The sequence below is a fragment of the Podarcis raffonei genome, chromosome 12 (assembly GCF_027172205.1).
Source record: "Podarcis raffonei isolate rPodRaf1 chromosome 12, rPodRaf1.pri, whole genome shotgun sequence".
Classification (NCBI taxonomy): Eukaryota; Metazoa; Chordata; class Lepidosauria; order Squamata; family Lacertidae; genus Podarcis; species Podarcis raffonei.
The window spans coordinates 55,864,483-55,882,768 of record NC_070613.1 but is presented as its reverse complement, the minus strand read 5'-3'; the positions used below and the strand labels follow the sequence as shown (position 1 = coordinate 55,882,768).

The 18,286-nt window shown below is 41.6% G+C and overlaps 1 protein-coding gene across 1 annotated transcript in view; it reads left to right on the top strand.

Annotated features, from left to right (window-relative positions):
- The first annotated feature begins 931 nt into the window (after window positions 1-931).
- Window positions 932-18,286, top strand: part of VPS41 (VPS41 subunit of HOPS complex) — a 110,752-nt gene continuing 93,397 nt past the window's right edge. Inside the window, exons 1-2 of the mRNA XM_053359612.1 lie at window positions 932-1,008; window positions 8,336-8,374. Of these exons, the coding sequence (XP_053215587.1) occupies window positions 988-1,008; window positions 8,336-8,374 (60 nt within the window). The 5' untranslated portion in view covers window positions 932-987. The remainder of the gene's footprint in view (window positions 1,009-8,335; window positions 8,375-18,286) is intronic.

The following is an 18,286-nucleotide window of genomic DNA, read 5'->3' as shown; positions in this document are numbered from 1 at the left end:
ACTCAACCCACCTTTGCAGTTAACTGCTGCTGACTCAAAAATGACAAATACCTGTACTGCTGGACACCTTTTTATTTCTGCCCCTAGAGATCATCCTTGAAAATAAATCAAAATATACCCATAAAGTGCAGACTTTAACCCTATTGAATCCAGCAGTGACGCCTCTTGGGCAGCCTGGGATAGCTCAGCGCACAGAGCACGGGACTTAAAACTCAGGGCCGTGGGTTCGAGTCCTGCTCGGGCAAAAAAGGAGTGTCTCTTTACGTGATAACAGCAGCCAGAATATTAATAGCAAAATAATGGGAAAATGAATTAATACCAACAAAAGATGAATGGCAAGCGAAGCTGTGCGAGTACCTTGTACTTGCTAAAATGACGGAATTAATAAGAAACCACTCAGGTGATAAGGTTCAAAAAGAATGGATTGCTTTAATAATTATCTAACAAAATATGGTTCCAACAACAACCCTTGCCTGTGCCTAGACTAACTTCTAGAAGGGAATTTAGTTTTTCAACAATGGTATACAGATAAGTTGAATGTCAAAGAAATATGGAAACTGCAGAGAGATAGAGGGAAGTCAAATAACACAGAAGGGACTTAAACCAGTTTAGAAGAATAGTAAGAATGTGACGGTAAAGAAGAGAGAAAGATAGTAGATGAAGGTAACGTCACTCTAGGAATTTCGGTATAGAGTATTTAAATTATGAATGGTAATCCTTAAAATAATTTTGTATATTTGATTAATAATTTGTGTGCTTCCCCCCTTTCAAATCTTTTTATTTTTAGTTCTTTTTAAATTCATATTTTATGTATTGTTTTCTTTTCTGTTAATGTGAGTGTAAAGATTTTCTTGTTCTGTAAATTTTAAAGCGCAAGGCGCCGAGTGAAGATGCTCTTCCGCCAGGCGGCCGGCGGAGACGGCAGAGACTACATTTCCCAGCGTGCCTTTCGCTCCCGGGCGCTCTCACGTGACCGTCGCCGGCGCCATGGCGGAAGCAGAGCCGCAGGTAGAGAGCTTTGCGCTGCAGGGGCCGAGAGGAGGGAAGCTGAGGGCCTCGGGGGCCGAGAGGGGATTTGGGGGGGGGCTCCTTCTCTGCTTCCCCCAGCTGGGGGCCTGGAGGGATGGAGCCCCTTTGCACGCAGCTCTTCCTTTTAAACGAACCCCCAAAACAACAAATAACTGGAACAAGGGGGAGCAAACTGGGGGCGCCCCAACTCTGAATCATGCAGAGTTAGAGGAGGGAGCAGGAAGGGGGGATTCAGGAAAGTGACCCCCCATGATGTTGAGGGGCTGGGGGGAGTTTCTTAGGGGTCCTGTTGCTCTTGTCAGTACAGTGGTACCTCGGGTTACATACGCTTCATTTTACAGACTCCGCTAACCCAGAAATAGTGCTTCAGGTTAAGAACTTTGCTTCAGGATAAGAACAGAAATCAGGCTCCGGCGGCAGCAGCAGGAGGCCCCATTAGCTAAAGTGGTGCTTCAGGTTAAGAACAGTTTCAGGTTAAGAACGGACCGCTAGAACGAATTAAGTACTTAACCTGAGGTACCACTGTACAGTCATACCTCAGCTCACAGCCGCTTCAGGTTGCGTTTTTTCGGGTTATGCACCCACCGAAACCTGGAAATACCAGAACAGGTTACTTCTACGTTTTGGCAGTCGCGCATGCGCAGAAGCGCCGAATCACAACCCGTGTGTGCGCAGATGCGCTGCTGCGGGTTGTGAACGTGCCTCCCGCACAGATCACGTTCTCAACCCAAAATCAGTGGGAATGACTTCCAAATAAATTGGAATAAGCAGGGCTTTTTTACCTAAAGAAAATGTTTCGGGGTGCTCTCATTTCCCTACTCATTGAAATGTTGCCCCTCAATGAGACCAAACTTAGATTCACAAAATGTTTAGGGGGTATGTGTCCCCCCTGAAAAAAAGCACTGGGAATAAGATTGTGCAACAAATGTGCTTAGTATCAGGGAAACTGATGGCTACATACAAAAATGTCACTTCATTTGGTTTGTCTGTAGACATTTACTTTATTAACAAAATTTATATATTTCCTGATGGCAAATAGCATGTGTAAGCAGTTAACAAATTTTATGTTAGTATATTCATTTCCTTGGCAACTGTGATGTTTGAAAAACCTTTGGAATCTTTCTTTTATTTTCCAAAGATTAAAGTATAACAGCAAGTGTAGCATTTTATTTACAGTTTTAATTTAATATTAATAATATATGATTTGGACTTCGACTACAGTCATATGAACACTTCGCTATGAGTAAACTCCACAAAGCACAGTATGACTTTTAAAAAGGTAAAGGACCCCTGACAGTTAAGTCCAGTCATGAACAACTCTGGGGTTGCGGCGCTCATCTCACTTTACTGGCCAAGGGAGCCTACGTTTGTCCACAGACAGTTTTTCCTGGTCATGTGGCCAGCATGACTAAGCCACTTATGGCGAAACCAGAGCAGCACATGGAAACGCCATTTACCTTCCCGCCGGAGCGGTACCTATTTATCTACTTGCACTTTGACTTGCTTTCGAACTGCTAGGTTGGCAGGAGCTGGGACTGTACAACGGGAGCTCACCCCGTCACGGGGATTCAAACTGCCGACCTTCCAATCGGCAAGCCCTAGGCTCAGTGGTTTAGACCACAGTGCCACCCGTGTCCCTTACCGTATGACTTACTTTTGAGTAAATTGACTTCCACTGTTAGTCTTTAAAAGCTATAATGTGCACATTGGTTTCTGAAGCCACCTTTAAACAGTATATATCGTTCACAATGTGATTTGCAACCGATCCACACTGCGGTATAGGAAACAGTTAACTTGTTTAGTAGAGGTTCTCTATAGCATCACTAAGATTTAGAAACCTTTGATCTGATTTCAGAAAGGCATTTTAAAGAAATTGCCTTGACAAGGTAAAATGGGAGGGCAAGTAAATTTCAAATGAGCAGCTACACTTCCTAGTTATACTAGTCCTAAATTCCTTGGTTAAATTTCCACTTTAGCCTTGAAACTCATTAGTTGACCTGGAGACAATCTTGTCAATTAATCCAGAGTTATATTTAAGCCTGGTAGTCACAGCCAAGAAGGATGCAGGCAGGTGAGTGAGTGGTCTGGTAGGCGAGTGCTCCATCCCTCCTCTGCAGCCAGCACAGAAATGCATCAAAATGCTCCAGGAGGACTGGAGCTTGCTATTCCTCTTCTGCCAGCCCACAGCAGGCTAGTAAATGTATTTGAAAGCTAGGAACTTTTGTGGACTCACTAGTTTTACACATCAGATAGCTGTCATAAGACTTTTTGATGGCTACCCACTTAGATGGCTCCAGAAGGGGATTAGACAAATTCATGGACAATCAGGCTGTCAATATCTGCTAGTCACTAGGCCACATATTATTTCCAGGATTAGAGGGTGCATGTATGTAGCAACTGTTGCTGGGGAACACTAGAGCAAGGACTTATTGTCCTACCTTAAAACATGTATTCATGTTTCACTGTAAGCTACTACGTATGAAAGTTCTATTTCAGGGTGAAAAAGCAGGCTGTAAATGATTTTATAAGGAAACAAAAATTTGCTTATGTGCTGTTCTATTCTTAATAATGGCAATTAGAATATTAGCCTGCAGATTTAGAGTTAAATTCTTTTTTAAAAGATTCATGTAGATGATCATCTCTCATTTCATTTGATGAACATGCTTGCATGTGTGCGCACACATATTTACAAGTAACAGGCATGGTACTGCTTCTGCAAATGCTTGAGTGCTTGGCTTTAAGAGACAGCACCTAAATCTTGGTGGTTTCATTTTTTATTTTGCTTAAAAAGCAGATGTTTAATTTATATAACTATATGGAACCTGATGTGTGTAACCATATTGTTTGCTTTTTAAAATGCTGTCCTGCATATTTAATTGCTTGCAAGAACAACATTGGTGTGAGAAGGTTTATATCTACAGGAGTTCTTCTCTGGAGAATTGTTCTGTCTCTAGAGAATTCAGGTCCATCTAGATTCTTTTTTTGGTAGTCAAGAAAGAGAATCAATATATGCTAACGCTGACGGACTCTATGTTTTTAGGCCAGTTTTTCAAAATCCCAGTAGGAAAGGTTTAAGGTAGGATTTTTGGAATCTGGGAGCTGGATGTAATATTGAGACAGAGTGACAGATGTCACAGTTGACTGCTGCTTGCTGTCTGCCATGGTTCACAAGAGGATCAAAGGCAGAGCAGTGGGAGGAAAAGAAGTTTATCTTTGACTGGGAGAGGAATATTATACTGGAAGACAGACAAAGCAAGACGCTGGGCCATTTGGGGGGAAAAACCCCTCTGGATTATTTCTTTTGTTTTGTTCATTTGTTAATAATGTGATTTACTAGATTTATATGCGTACACACACAAATGTTTCAGGAAACTATATTATTGCTAGTTCTCAGTAGTATTTTACAGTTGTAAATATCAGTCCCTAGAGCTGGCTTTCTGCAAAGCATGGTTTGCAAATCGGGAGCCAGCCTCATGAATACATGACCACTCCCTTTCCAGAGTGATTTCTCATCTCTCCTTTGTTTCTTTCCTGGTGCTTAACCATGACATTATGATCAATTTTGAATAGATACAAAGCATCATGGTTGCAAGGGACTTTGTTTTGCATAGGTACCCATCAATGGCTAGGAAATGTGTTGTGAAGATCTGTAAACTATGGTGTTCAAGGAGTCAGCACTGCCTCTGAACCTAGTTCCAGTGTCAAAATTCGAGATAACTAGGTCCTCCTTGCTTCTGTCTCTATATGTATGTTTTCTGTTGAGATTTGTGATGCTACCATTTACTACTTTTGTCTTCTCATATCAGCAGGGCGCTTTCATTTTCAGGTCACTCCTGGAATGATCTTACTCGCAAAAACAGTATGTCAGTCAAGTCCAGATACAAAAGACAAATAACAATTATCCCACCAAATAATCAAAATAATCAAAATGCCAACAAGAGAAAAGGGAGCCACACACACACTGAAAGAAACAACTGGGGGAGTCTGAACTGGTGGTGATTAACTAGGAAAGGGATCTTGAGATTGTGATGGATAGGGAATAAGATAAATTCTTGGGGCTAGTCAAGATGGCTGCATTACTTCCAGTATCAGAGGTAGGATGACTAAATTCCAGTTGCTGGGTGTTGGGCTGGCTGGACGAGGAGGAGTGGTGGGTGGGAGGCTCTAGCTGGAGAACCACCTAGGGATGCTCAGAAGAGGAAGCCAGGGGAGTGGTGGCAGGATGCAGTAAGACAGGTCAGAGGGGCGTGGGCAGAATGGTTGGATGCTGAACAAGCATCAGGCTTGAGTGAGAGGAGGAAGAAGAGGCAGAAAGCACTGTAGACGTAGGACAGGCAGCTGAGAAGGAGGAGGTGGGGATGGAGGCTGCAACAGATTCATGGGAGTCTGCCAGTCCTACTGTATTCAGCTGTCATCTTTCCTTGTCTCCAAGGGCACAAGAGGGCTTTGCATATAGCAGAGCAGGGAGCCTCACTCTGACAAAGCTTAAGACTGTTAGGAAAACAGTCGTCTGGAGAGGAGACGTAGGAGGCAGTCAGTTCTGGCAACTGCTTTACTGGGGCCAGTCTCGCCTTAGGTTTCTCTGTTTGTTTTCTGTTTCCTTGGACAAAGAATAATCTTTACAGCTCATCTGAGTCTCCATGCTGACGTGCGTCTGAACCAGCCCTGGCACTGGGGGTCATGAGCTGAGTACTCTTTTATGCCCAGTTGTTTTGGGATTCCTATAGGCATGTCAAAGTCCACTATGGAAGCAGAAAGTTGGATAGTGGGGGCTTTGGGTCTAACTCGGCAGGGCTTGCCTTAGGTGTCTAGGAACTAGAAGTGCTTTTCAGCCCTATGCAGACCAGATGCTAGGACTTAAAAGAGTTTCAGAATAATTTTGCAATATTGGAATTGTTATTGTATCACCATCACGTATCAGGCAGGTCTGAATTTTATAGAGCTCATGGTGGTAGAGCAGTCTTGATTTCAAAAAGTTGTTTCAACAAGAATCTATTTCGTGATGTTACTGCCCAAAATTCACCCTGTGGTGTAAACGCAGACAGGGGATTTTTGCCATTTTGGGTCTCTCCCGCCCCCTCTCCAGCACCCACCCTCTTACAGTTATTCATCTTATTGTCAAAATGTTGCCTCATGAGGTTTGAACTGCTTTCTCTCTTGTATAGTCTTTGTTTCCATCATGCAGTTGTTAAAATGCTTACGTTCACTGTCAGCATATTAGTTGTAACCTTTTATTGCTATTGATAACTGTAAATGCGTTAAGTAAATCTTCATTTTGCTGACCTCTGTGGAGGCATGGCATCAGCAGAATTTACCACTGGACAGGTGAGAGATTAGCAAGAATAGACTCAATTTCTTGTGTGTGTGTTTGTGTGTATGCGGCAGTAAGATTCATTGCCTTGTGACGAAGAGATTTTTAAGTCACACGTTCTTTGATGGCTTGAGAAATGTAACAACAAGAATAATGTTGGTTTTTAACATACGTGTCACCGAGAGTTCTTGAGTGAATTTAAATTGAGCAATCCTTTAAAGGGAATCCAGTGTAATCAAAATTCTCATGTAAAGAGAAACAGCTATCTCAGGTGAGCCACAAAAGTGAAGAGAGGTCTTCAGAAATAGAAGTGTGTGGGATTAACAATATACCCAACAATAATGGCATATATATGTTTGTTTGTTTGTTTGTGTGTGTGTGTTGCTGAACATCTCTGACATCCATGAAATTGTTACGCAAAAGGTTGGCCGTAATAAATACGTTAACAATTTCTAAAGGAAGAGCCCAAAATGCACTTGTAAGAGAGAATGTTTCACTGTTTGGTCCCTTGTTACAGTAGCTTGTTTATTTTTTAATATGAAGCTGCCTTGAGAGCCCTGTGGGATAAAAAATAATACATTGACTTCACCACTGAAGAATGTAAGAAGAACCTGCAGGATCAGGCCAATGGCCCATCGAGTCCAGCATCTTGTTCTCACAATGGCCAAGCAGATGCGAAACCTTTAAGCAGGTCCTGAGCACGAGAACAACTCTTCCCTTCTGTGGTTTCCAGCAATTGGTAGCCAGGAGCATTGCAACCTCGAATGCCTAACCATCATGGTTAGGAGAAGAACCAGTTGGTTTGTCTAATACAAATTCAGGGAAGCGAGATACAGTGGTACCTCGGGTTAAGTACTTAATTTGTTCTGGAGGTCCGTTCTTAACCTGAAACTGTTCTTAACCTAGAGCACCACTTTAGCTAATGGGGCCTCCTGCTGCCGCCACACAATTTCTGTTCTCATCCTGAAGCAAAGTTCTTAACCTGAAGCACTATTTCTGGGTTAGCGGAGTCTGTAATCTGAAGCATCTGTAACCTGAAGCGTCTGTAACCTGAGGTACCACTGTATTAGGCTAATGGACTAATAGTCCAAAACAGCATAATTCAGGTCCTCATAAAAGAAATGGAAAGCCTGTATCATCTTTGCTGATCAATCACTTGCCACTTAAGGGAAGTGGAAGCCAGAGTGGCTGGGGAAACCCAGCCAGATGGGTGGGGTACAAATAATAAATTATTATTATTATTATTATTATTATTATTATTATTATTATTATTATTATTAGATGGGACACGTACAATGAAGAGACACCCCAACAGTGAACCATGAGAAGCCCTGCCTAGCTGTAGGAGACACATGCTATGAGTGTATTTTTGTGTGACCAAGACAGAGAAACCACAAACTATATATCAGATAAACAAGAACAAGCCTGCGTGTAAAGTTCTGATGAAACATTTGTTTTTAAAGGATGCGCTATATCTGTGGGACTCCAGATTTAAATCTTACTATCACCTGGTGTACGAGATGACGGGCTAGACTCAAGCAAATGTTCCATTTGTTATTAATCTCCACAGCGGCAGAAGCAACTGTTTGTTCTGTGCTGGTGGTGGTAGGGTGCCTTCTTCATTCCTAGAAACAACTGAATAAGTATAGTGCTCGTTGTGTGTGTTGTCGGCTTTAGGTATCTCACAACAACATGACAATTATCTGCTATCAGTGTGTGATTTCACATAACATATCCTGGTACAAAGGATGTAGAAATCAACATCGCTGCTGATCTAGAATATAATGAGATTCTTTTAGAATATAACCAGAATCTTCTAAATCTTTGCTAGTTATTTGCCTTTTAACTTCCAGAAGCAAAAAAGACCATGGGGGAATACAGTGCAGCCACAAATCCTATACCCATGTACTTCTGAACAAACCTTTGCATGTCTGTTGCATATTATGTCTGCATTTGTAACCTCTTCCTTCCTTCCCTTTTTTGTATTGTCTTCAGGAGCCCAGGTGCAATGAAGAATCTACAGATGAGTCTGAGGTAAGGTTGCTTCAAAAAGAATTCATACCTGAGCACTGCCAGGTGATGTTCCAGTTGTATTAAATGTCAGTCCTTTGTCAATAAGCAAGGAAAACACGCTCTTCTCCCTCACCTCCTCCAGCTTCTTTGATTCATTTCAAAGTTGGAGGCTGCTTATTTACAGAGAAGTTATGGCAGGTGATTTTTAGGCTTCGATTACAATTAGGGGACCGTGTTGCTACTGAAAACACAAAATGGATGATATTTAAAAATAAATATGGATAGTCACACAGCTCTGGTAAAATAATGACTCTTGACAAAATAAATCTTGTTGAAAGTTGAACGCTGAATGCTGCCAGTTTTGCTCCATGTCAATCTCGTTTTCATTTACTCAAACAATGTTTGTATATTAGATTTTTTTTAAAAGGAACTGATATTTAATGGTGCTCTGAACCAAACTTAGATTTATGTCTGCTATCATTGCTCTGCAAAATAACATTGCAAGGCATGAGTAACCATGTCATTTCTCTGCATGTTTATTCTAAAAAAAAAAATTATTTTTTTAGGGGAGAAAGATGTAAAGACTATCCAAAGTGCAGGAAAAAGATGTGACAAAAGGCCTTAGGATCCTGGAAAGAATGGATAAAAAATGGCCAGGATCCTAAGGAATAATATGTAATTCTGCATAACTAAAGGAATTTGCGGCTGGATTTTATGGGTGGTAGTTGCCATACTACTGTAGCAAACCTTTCCAAAGAGGCATAATTTGCAAAACTCTTTGTCATAATGACAAGTAAAAAAAAGCTGTTGGAGGTGCCCAGAGTAGCTCTGTCCCAGGGGTGGGGGACTTTTTTGGCTCTCTAAAGAAGTTGAAAAAGCAATAATTCTTCAGACCAATTCTAACAACAATAAGATTATTATTGATTTTTCGTGTAAAAAGTGGAGCTGCGAGGGCAGCTGGTAGCCCAAACGGATGATTCTTGCATTGTAAATATCAACCTTTGCCAAAGGCTTTATGTCCTGCTTTGTGTAATGCCACGTAATATTATATTCTGCATTGCTAATTCTGATGATCCAGTTTTCGTTTCAGAATGGAGAGAATGAGAAACACAAAATAGGTGTATCATGGCAATATTTTTATGGTATGATGCCTGCAAGCCTCTGAGTTAAATGGAAATTTAATTTGGCAAAATGGAAGGAAAAGCAAAACTTGGGGTGGGTGTGTTATTAGGTTTATTGCATGCAAGGTTTGTTGCATGCCCTCTCTTAAGAATTCCTGCCTTGCAGGGGGTTGGACTAGATGACCCTTGGGATCCCTTCCAACTCTACAATTCTATGATTCTAAGTATATTCTCTCTGGTCTAAACTTCTCTGTGTGCCCATTCAAGCTTGCTCCCTTTTCCTCTGTAACTTCTCACACTTTTGTTCTTTTTGAGTGCCTGTTAATTCCCGCATCTTAAAGCAGCCAAGGGTTTGAGTGGCCCCTCCCCAAAATCCAGTTCTTCCTTAAAGTCTTTGGCTTAACAAGGACAAAACTTTAGCATGAGTTAATTGTATTTGCTTAAAGCGATCCCTTGTTACTCTCGCCTTTTCCTTTCCATCCTTTTGTTGTATTCTGAATGTCAGTAACTTACATGTTACTGGAGTAAGAAGTTACAGTTGCGTGTCGAGGTCCCCAGGGCCACCCCAATAACTCACACATCACACAGAATTTTTTGTTTAAGATTTTTGGCATAATTTTGGCCACAACTTTATTAAAATACAAAGTTGTGAGTGGTTGCTTAGGCATTGGTTGCGACTATCTGCCCCGACCATGGGGGACAGACTGACATTCCACACAATGCGAAAGTCAGAATGGGGGAATACACTTGGGGGTAGCGACAGAGCAGGGAACCTGCCCTCACCCCAAATGCAACCAGGAGCTCATTGCTATGGCCCGAGCCCCCTTGACAGAGTGGACAAGCAATAGTTAGCCCCCGATTCCTTTAACGGAATCCCTTGCAGCAGCAGCATTAGAGGGGCAGGCACAGCCCATCCATGCCCCTCAACCAACCAAACCATAAACCAATGCCTAACCGCAACCTTACAAGTTGTGACGATAGGCAAAAACCAAATGGCCCCAGCCAAACAGCCAGATGGACAAAATTCCTGCCGGGCCCCTGCCCCAAGAGCAGACGACCCCATGACAGGCATAGCAAGGTCAAAGCGAACAACCCTAATTCTAGGGAGGGGGGATGGGCAATCCGATGCACGGGCGAAAAGAGGAAACCCTAGCCTCGTGCAAGGAGTTTTAGCATTTCTGGCTGTCAATCAACAAATGGCAACATTAACTTCTTCCCAACAACAAGGGAAGCCCCAATCGCATCAGTGGCCAACGATCAATTAGCCCACCCCCCAACTCTGGAGTGTCCTGGCGGCCCCCACCGCAACACGTGCTCTCCATGAAGGAGAACACGCTGTCCCAGCGGTTTTGTCTTCTTGCCCCCCACAAACCCTCTCTTTAGCACTGCATTGGAGCAAATGTCAACCTGGAGAAAACCTGACTGACAGGTGTAAACAGCAGGGTTTCCCCTGGAAATTTTTAGGGACCATCTGCACAGACTTCTTGATGGTTTGTGCCCCGTCTCAAAGTAACAAAAAACTACAACTTGAGCAGATCCTGACTAAATGTTATGTGAGACATTTTATTACTAAGTTCATGTAGCGTTTAACTGTGGGATTTATATCTATCAGTCTGACAGACCATCATGCATGTTTACTCAAAAGTAAATCCTAATGTGCTCAGTTCTTATCTTTATTTAAGCGGGCATAGAATTGCAATTCTAGAGCTATTTACTGTATAAGTGTCTGTCGTTTTCCAGGTGTTTAAACAAGTACATATAAAATATTTCACTTTAAGTTTGCATGTTTATCACATTACTCCATGCGTCAAGCAAACATTTTAGTTGAGGTGATTTTTTTTCTAAATATTTCATGTAATTGTACCAGATCATTTTTTTGTAAGTGCTTGTCAGTTTACTATCTTATGTATGATTTGGAGCAGTATGAACTCTTTCTTATGAAGTAGATGGACTACTATTTATTCCTCCTTAATATGCTGAACAAAAAAGTGATCTCAAATAGTATTTTAATTCCCAGGAGGAAAAACTGCTTTAGCTTGAAAAGTATATTTCCTGCAATCTTGGAGCACTAAAATCTTTTCTTTAACTTTGTATAAGGTTTCTGAAATTGCATGTATGATGTACATTAATTTTATTTTTTCCTTTCCATTTCTCTTTCACCCTACCAATGATAAAGAGAATGATCAAAAGTGTTACTTTTGAGCAGGTTTCTGTTTCAGTGATTACTCCTAGATGCAATTTAGTTTTGTTTGCTTATTTGATGCTTTTGTGCATAATCTGGAGTTACACATTAAGGCAGATGAGGTTATTTGGGGTGGGAATATAGCAGGATAAACTGCTCATAAAGTAGAGAATAAAGTTTGAATACGTTTGTGGCAGGGTCTCATGTAATAATAATAATATAATAATAAATTTTATTTATACCCTGCCCTCCCTGGCCAGAGCCGGGCTCAGGGCGGCTACCACCAGTAAAATTACAATAAAAACATAATGGGGGGGGGGGACAATTTAAAATACAGGTTAAAATACAATTTAAAATGCAGCCTCATTTTAAAAGTAGCCCATAGATCAAAACCATAAGGGGAGGGAAACATAAGGGTCAGACTGAGTCCAAACCAAAGGCCAGGCAGAACAGCTCTGTCTTGCAGGCCCTGTGGAAAGATGTCAAGTCCCGCAGGGCCCTAGTCTCTTGTGACAGAGAGTTCCACCAAGTCGGGGCCAGTACTGAAAAGGCCCTGGCCCTAGTTGAGACCAATCTAACCACCTTGCGACTTGGGACCTCCAAAGTGTTGCCATTTGTTGACTTTAAGGTCCTCCGCGGGGCATACCAGGAGAGGTGGTCCCTTAGGTACGTGGGTCCTAGGCCGTAAAGGAAGGACGAAGTAGAACACAAGGGTTCTGCTAGAAATGCCAAAGAGCTGCTTTAGGCATGGTCAATACCTTGGAAGTACTCAATGAATTTTTGAAGTTTCCCGTTAAACCACATCCCTCTTCCATATCAAATAACTTTTGAAAATCTCTGTCTCAAAAGTGGCTTTCTATGTGGCACGGAAATTTCCTACTGAATAAATGTAAGCCAGATGTCCCATTGGACATGCATGGAATTAATTGTGCAACAAACTACAAAAATAAACAAATGCCTTCTTGTACTACTGCACACCAACATAACCGTGTTTAGGTGAGTTCAATTATATATTCTGATAATAAATCATCATTAGCATAGCTTTAATCAGCATTACCTTGGGGACTGTTCTGTTTTTACCTAAGGATTGACTTATACAGGAACTTTCAAGAACTTACAAGAAGAAGCAGTAAGAAAAGATAAGAAAAGAAGAAATATATTAACATTGGACTTAGCCTCATAGGTTATACACCATACATATGAACTGTATATGTTGCACATACTGGACTAGACCTTTATGATAGGAAATAACCAGTAAAATTTTCACAGTTATTATCATTCAGCCTGTTGCGCTTTGTGTATTGTGACAACTGTATTTGTGTAGCAAGGTACAATAGTACCTTGGTTTGCAACTGTTTTGGATTACAACCACCTCAAACCCTGAAGTGTGTGTCCCTTTTTTGGATTACAACCCATTTTTATTTTTTTTGAGGCCCCATTGGTGAAAGCGTGCCTTGGGTTACAACCTGTTTTGGTTTACAACCGGACCTCTGGAACGGACTATGGTTGTAAACCAAGGTATCACTGTATTGAACTTATTTTAATCAGCATTAAAGCATCGTTACAGTAACCAGAGAGTCAGGGAACCAGAACTAAGGCTCAGGAAATGGCTGTGCAAACGGATGCATCTTTGATAGCTGTTGTGTAGCCTTATTAGACTTTACCGACTGGTGGGGTCTGCGTTGCTCCCGGGAGGGAGGGAGGAAGTCAAATGACACGAGGTTGATTCAAAGAAAGAGTTTATTCTGCTCTCCGGATAGCAGAAGACACTTGTGTGGTCAGTCCACAGCAAGTCCAAAGAAATGAGAAATTTCATGCAGTATATATATCCTCCAGGCACCCTCTCCCCCCTTCCCCAGGAATCCAACCACGTCAGCTCATACACGCAAGTTGACATCCATAACCATAAACAGATATACTCTTGACCATAAAAGGTTGTTCCTGTTCCTATACTCTTATCTTGGGGCAGGAGGTCACCAACTCTGAGAACACTCCTGGCACCGTTCCCGGGTCTCTTGTCAGACTGGACAAGGTCTGTGCGTCTTTTTGTGGTCAGGATGTAAGATAAGACCCAGATGTGCCATCCCTGCTCCACGGAACTGGCAAGGTCATCCATTGCCGTCACGGACTGATAAAGGAGAGGGCTTTGAGCACTTGTTTATACAGCTGGCTTTCTGTTTATACATTGACTCAAGAGCTCAAGTTAATGCATTTTAGAAATGCTCCCTTGGAGGAGGAAAAATGTGGATTTTGGGTCCCGTTTCAGACTGACTGCACAGAAACCCATTCCTTCAGGTGGAAGCATCCCCAGTTGGTGCCTGCCTGATCTCAAAGGCGAGAGCATTCCACATGGGAGGTGCCACAACAGAGAAGGCCCTTCTCAGCACTCTACCAGAGGAACTTCTGCAGGTTGTGGTGTGGACCAGAGGGCGATGTATATGAGAGGAGACAACCCCTCAAATAACCTGTTCCTGAGCTGTTGAAGGTTTTAAAGCCCAAACTAACACCTTAAGCTTGGCTTGGTAGCTAATCACTTGGTTCTGGACAAGCATCTCAGCGCAGAAGATTTCACAATCACTGTGCTGTTATTGGCGCACAAATTATCCGTGCCCTGCGATGGAAAATTTCTCTTGACGAGCCTTAATGAGAATTCAGAATTTAAAAATTGTTTAAAAGGGGCAAAAATAATAATGAGTCTATAGAAATAATTCATCATTTTGAGCCTATAGGATGAGTTTTAAATAATATATTGGCGTTTAAATGGAATCTTTTGCTGCATCAATTTTAAAAAACAAATTTCTGGTGATGTGTAACAAAGATAATCGTATACGTCATATTAGGATTGACTTGTAAACCAAGTGGATGAGTCTCAGGATTTTCTAGTATCTACTTTTCTTGGGTAAAAATTAGATGGCTAATTTAATGAGCTATTAATATTAACTAGAAGTTCCAATTCTCTTATTTGAGTGTTGTAGAATATCTAAAGTATAAAAATGCTGCAGTGCATACGACATGAATGAAACTCGATTTGAAATATTACTATATCAACAGAATTGTAATGTCCTCACAATATTAATTCATTGATGTGGACAGAGCAGTGCTGGAAGCTTTCTTTCCTGCTTTGACCTTACATTTTAGCATGAACATAACACGGCCTACTATTTCTGGAGAAGGAAAAAAGATTCTGAGCTGTGCTGCGTATTCATGCACTACAGCTCTTTGCACCCAGGTGTCAATCTGTGGGTCAGATACTTGCCAAATGAGGAGTGGCCAGAGACAAAACGCCTTGAAAAGAGGCCGCTCACAAGGGACATCAGTGAACAGAAAGCAACAAAGTGTGATGTAATAAAGAGCAGTGGGATTTTGCTCAGGTTGGAGAACGTTTTGAAGAGACAGAACTTTGTCGGAGTGCTCTTTCATGGATCTTTATGAAGTTGGCAACGTCTCTTGTACAGAGCTTGCATGTTCTGACATAAAGGAACATTTCTGAACAATGGCTCAGGTTTGAGGGAAGAATATGGTACCTTGAAGGTTTGTGGAGCTTGGTGAGGAACCAAGTGGTCCTTTTGAAGGGTGACAATTACTGAGTTTTGAGAGGGGTTGGCTGACTTTATCTTGAGAAAAGGAGGAGTTGCTGTGCCTCTCCTATTGTGTGTACCAGGCTGCAGATTTCATAGTCTCTTTGCTTCTCACTGCACTGTCCTGTTGTCCAGGTGAGGTATGAGTGGAGAAAGCACTTTTGGCAAATACTCATTCCCTGTTTAGTTGGTACAGTGCACACTTGCAGGTAAGTGATAATTTTTTGCAAGAGTAATGAGGGACATCTTAAAAAGCAGATTGATAAGAGGGATGTGAAATTCATTTTGCTTTTGTCGGGCCAAAAGCATTGTGTTAATTAGCCGATCAGATATTTAACACATAGTTTGTTAAAGCAGTAATAGATAAGAGAGAATGATGCTAATTCTAAAAAAAGGCCATCTTCTAGAAGTCCCCAGAGTCAGTTCCTCTCAGAAGCTTTCATCACACTATGCTAAACCCCACAGAGGCTCTTCCTTCTTCAGTTTTCTGTGATGTCTGAACTGTGAAATTGTGGTTTAACCATTGTTTACAAGCGGTTTGGAAGCCATGGAATTTATCAAGTCAAGAAGTTCCTTCTTTAGTTGGGTGTGGAAGAAGAAAGTGTGCATGTGTATATGTGTGCTTGCTGCTTCCTCCTACGGCAACAAATTTCCAAGAGCTCTCCCTTCTGCCATTGCTGTCAGACGGCAACTTGAAGCAGGAAAACGATATTATTCTGCCCCATATGCAAGGTCATCCTTGACTTCATAGTACTGTTGGCTATGTAAACCGGTTTACAGTGGTACCTCGGGTTACATACACTTCAGGTTACATACGCTTCAGGTTACAGACTCCGCTAACCCAGAAATAGTGCTTCAGGTTAAGAACTTTGCTTCAGGTTAAGAACAGAAATTGTGCTCCGGCGGCGGGGCAGCAGCAGCAGGAGGCCCCATTAGCTAAAGTGGTGCTTCAGGTTAAGAACAGTTTCAGGTTAAGAACGGACCTCCGGAATGAATTAAGTACTTAACCCGAGGTACCACTGTATTTGGACATCTTGGCTGGCTTAGATTGTGACTCGACTTCTGGACATGCCATTGCAAGCCTTCGGAAAATGGGTTGGGCAGCTTGTCAAGCCTCTATATAAACGCCGCATGAAGTTTCTTGCAGCTGCAAGACATTGACATCTTGTTATGATAGGGGGAAATCATACTTCAGAACAATCTTTCTTGCACATAGTCACATGCAATGGTAGCTCACCTTAATGGGTTTTCTGAAGTAGTATTTAAGTATCAATATGCTTTTCCTGTAGCTTGCGAAAGCACTGGGCCATAGCTCAGTGGTAGAGCACATGCTTTGTGTGCCAAAGGTCTTCGGTTCAGCATCTTCACATAGGGCTGGGAAAGGCTGCCTGCCTGACACCTTGGAGAGCTGCTGCCATCAGTGCAGACAACACTGGGCCAGATGGACCATTATTCTGACTCTGTATAAGGCAACTTACTATGCTGAAGAAACCTTTTCCCCCTCTCACAGTGGCTCAGATGGCCTATAGGTTACTTCATATAACCTCTTGTCATGAAGGAAATGCATAGAAATTGAATTGGGTCATCCGGGATTAACGAACAGCTTTCGTCAATATGAGCAAACACAGTCAACTTTAAACGCCTCATACCACATGCACTGAGAGAATTGTTGCTGCTGTTTTTGGTGCATGTTGCAAACCACTTTGAGCATAATCATTTGCAGGACAGCAGCATCTAAATTAAAATCTAATCTATTCACTGTTGTGCAACCTTCTCAGAAGCTGTTGCCTAGGATTTGCCAGCGTAGACTTCCTACGGTGGCGCTGGGGCGAGTCAGGACAGCGCTGGATTGTGGGTGGATGGTTCAGCACGGGATCTTGTGACACATTGCAGAATTCAGCAGAGCCTTTGCTTCTCATAACGTAACTCATCTTCATTGCTGGCAAACTTCTAAAAGTGAAACTGAAGTTGGCATTTCACGCTGATAGCATGACTGTAATTTAGTGGCAACTCGGAAGAGCAGAAAATGTTGTTTGCTTTCTTTTCACCTGTATATTGCATTCTGTGCTCTCAATACAACTATTTTAATATATATTCAGTGGTAGTAGCCATATCATCATAATTCTTTGCCCTACTGTGTGGTACGTTTCCTCAAGAAGGCGAAAAGCTTAAATAAATCCTCTGTGGAAAAGGAATAAAAAGAGGGAGAGGGAGATTGCTGAGAGAAAGCCGAATGTCATAATCCATCTTGACCAATTCAAGAATCATAAGCTTTCGGTGATTAGGCTTGTGGGAATCAAACTCCAGTAATGAAATGAAAGGTGTAATTCCAGGGGAGGTGGTGAGAGCAAGGCTGGTGTATTTAAATATCAAATCACTGCCAAAATAGAAAATAACTTAGTTCTTCCACTGGCTGGTTTAGCTTTATGTGGTCTCTATATAGCCTGCCATTCAAAGCAACGTAATTAACAGGAAACTAAAATATTATCTTAAAGATTTCGAAATAAAACATTACAAAGGAGGTCAACCACAGAATGCACATTTAATGCAGCAAAGTTAACAATCATTTTTAAAAAAAAAAAATATCTTAAACATTTCAAGAGAAAGTAGCCCAAAAATGGAAAACTCAGGAAATACCAACATTAATGGAGTGGCAGACAAAAATGGTTGAATATGTAGAATTAGCAAAACTGACCCACAGGATCCGTAACCAAGAAGAAACAAAGTTCAAAAAGGAATGGAGTAAATTTGTTGAGTAACAACTGTAGAAGTTTAAAGACTGGAGCAGGATTAAAATAAATTTTGTGATGTGGATAGAATATAACTAAGAATCTGTGAAAGAGAAAATCTAATACGAAAGCTGGATGGAGGGAGGGAGGGAAGTCTGTGTGCGAGAGAGCGTGTGTAAATAAGTAGACACAGGATTGTTGATCTTTAGAGTATTTTTTTTTTTGTATATGTTACAGAAAACTCAATACAAAGCATTTGGGGAAAAAATGAAGAGGATGTCTAGGAAAAGTCAGGGGTTGTCGAGGTGATGCTCTCCGGATGT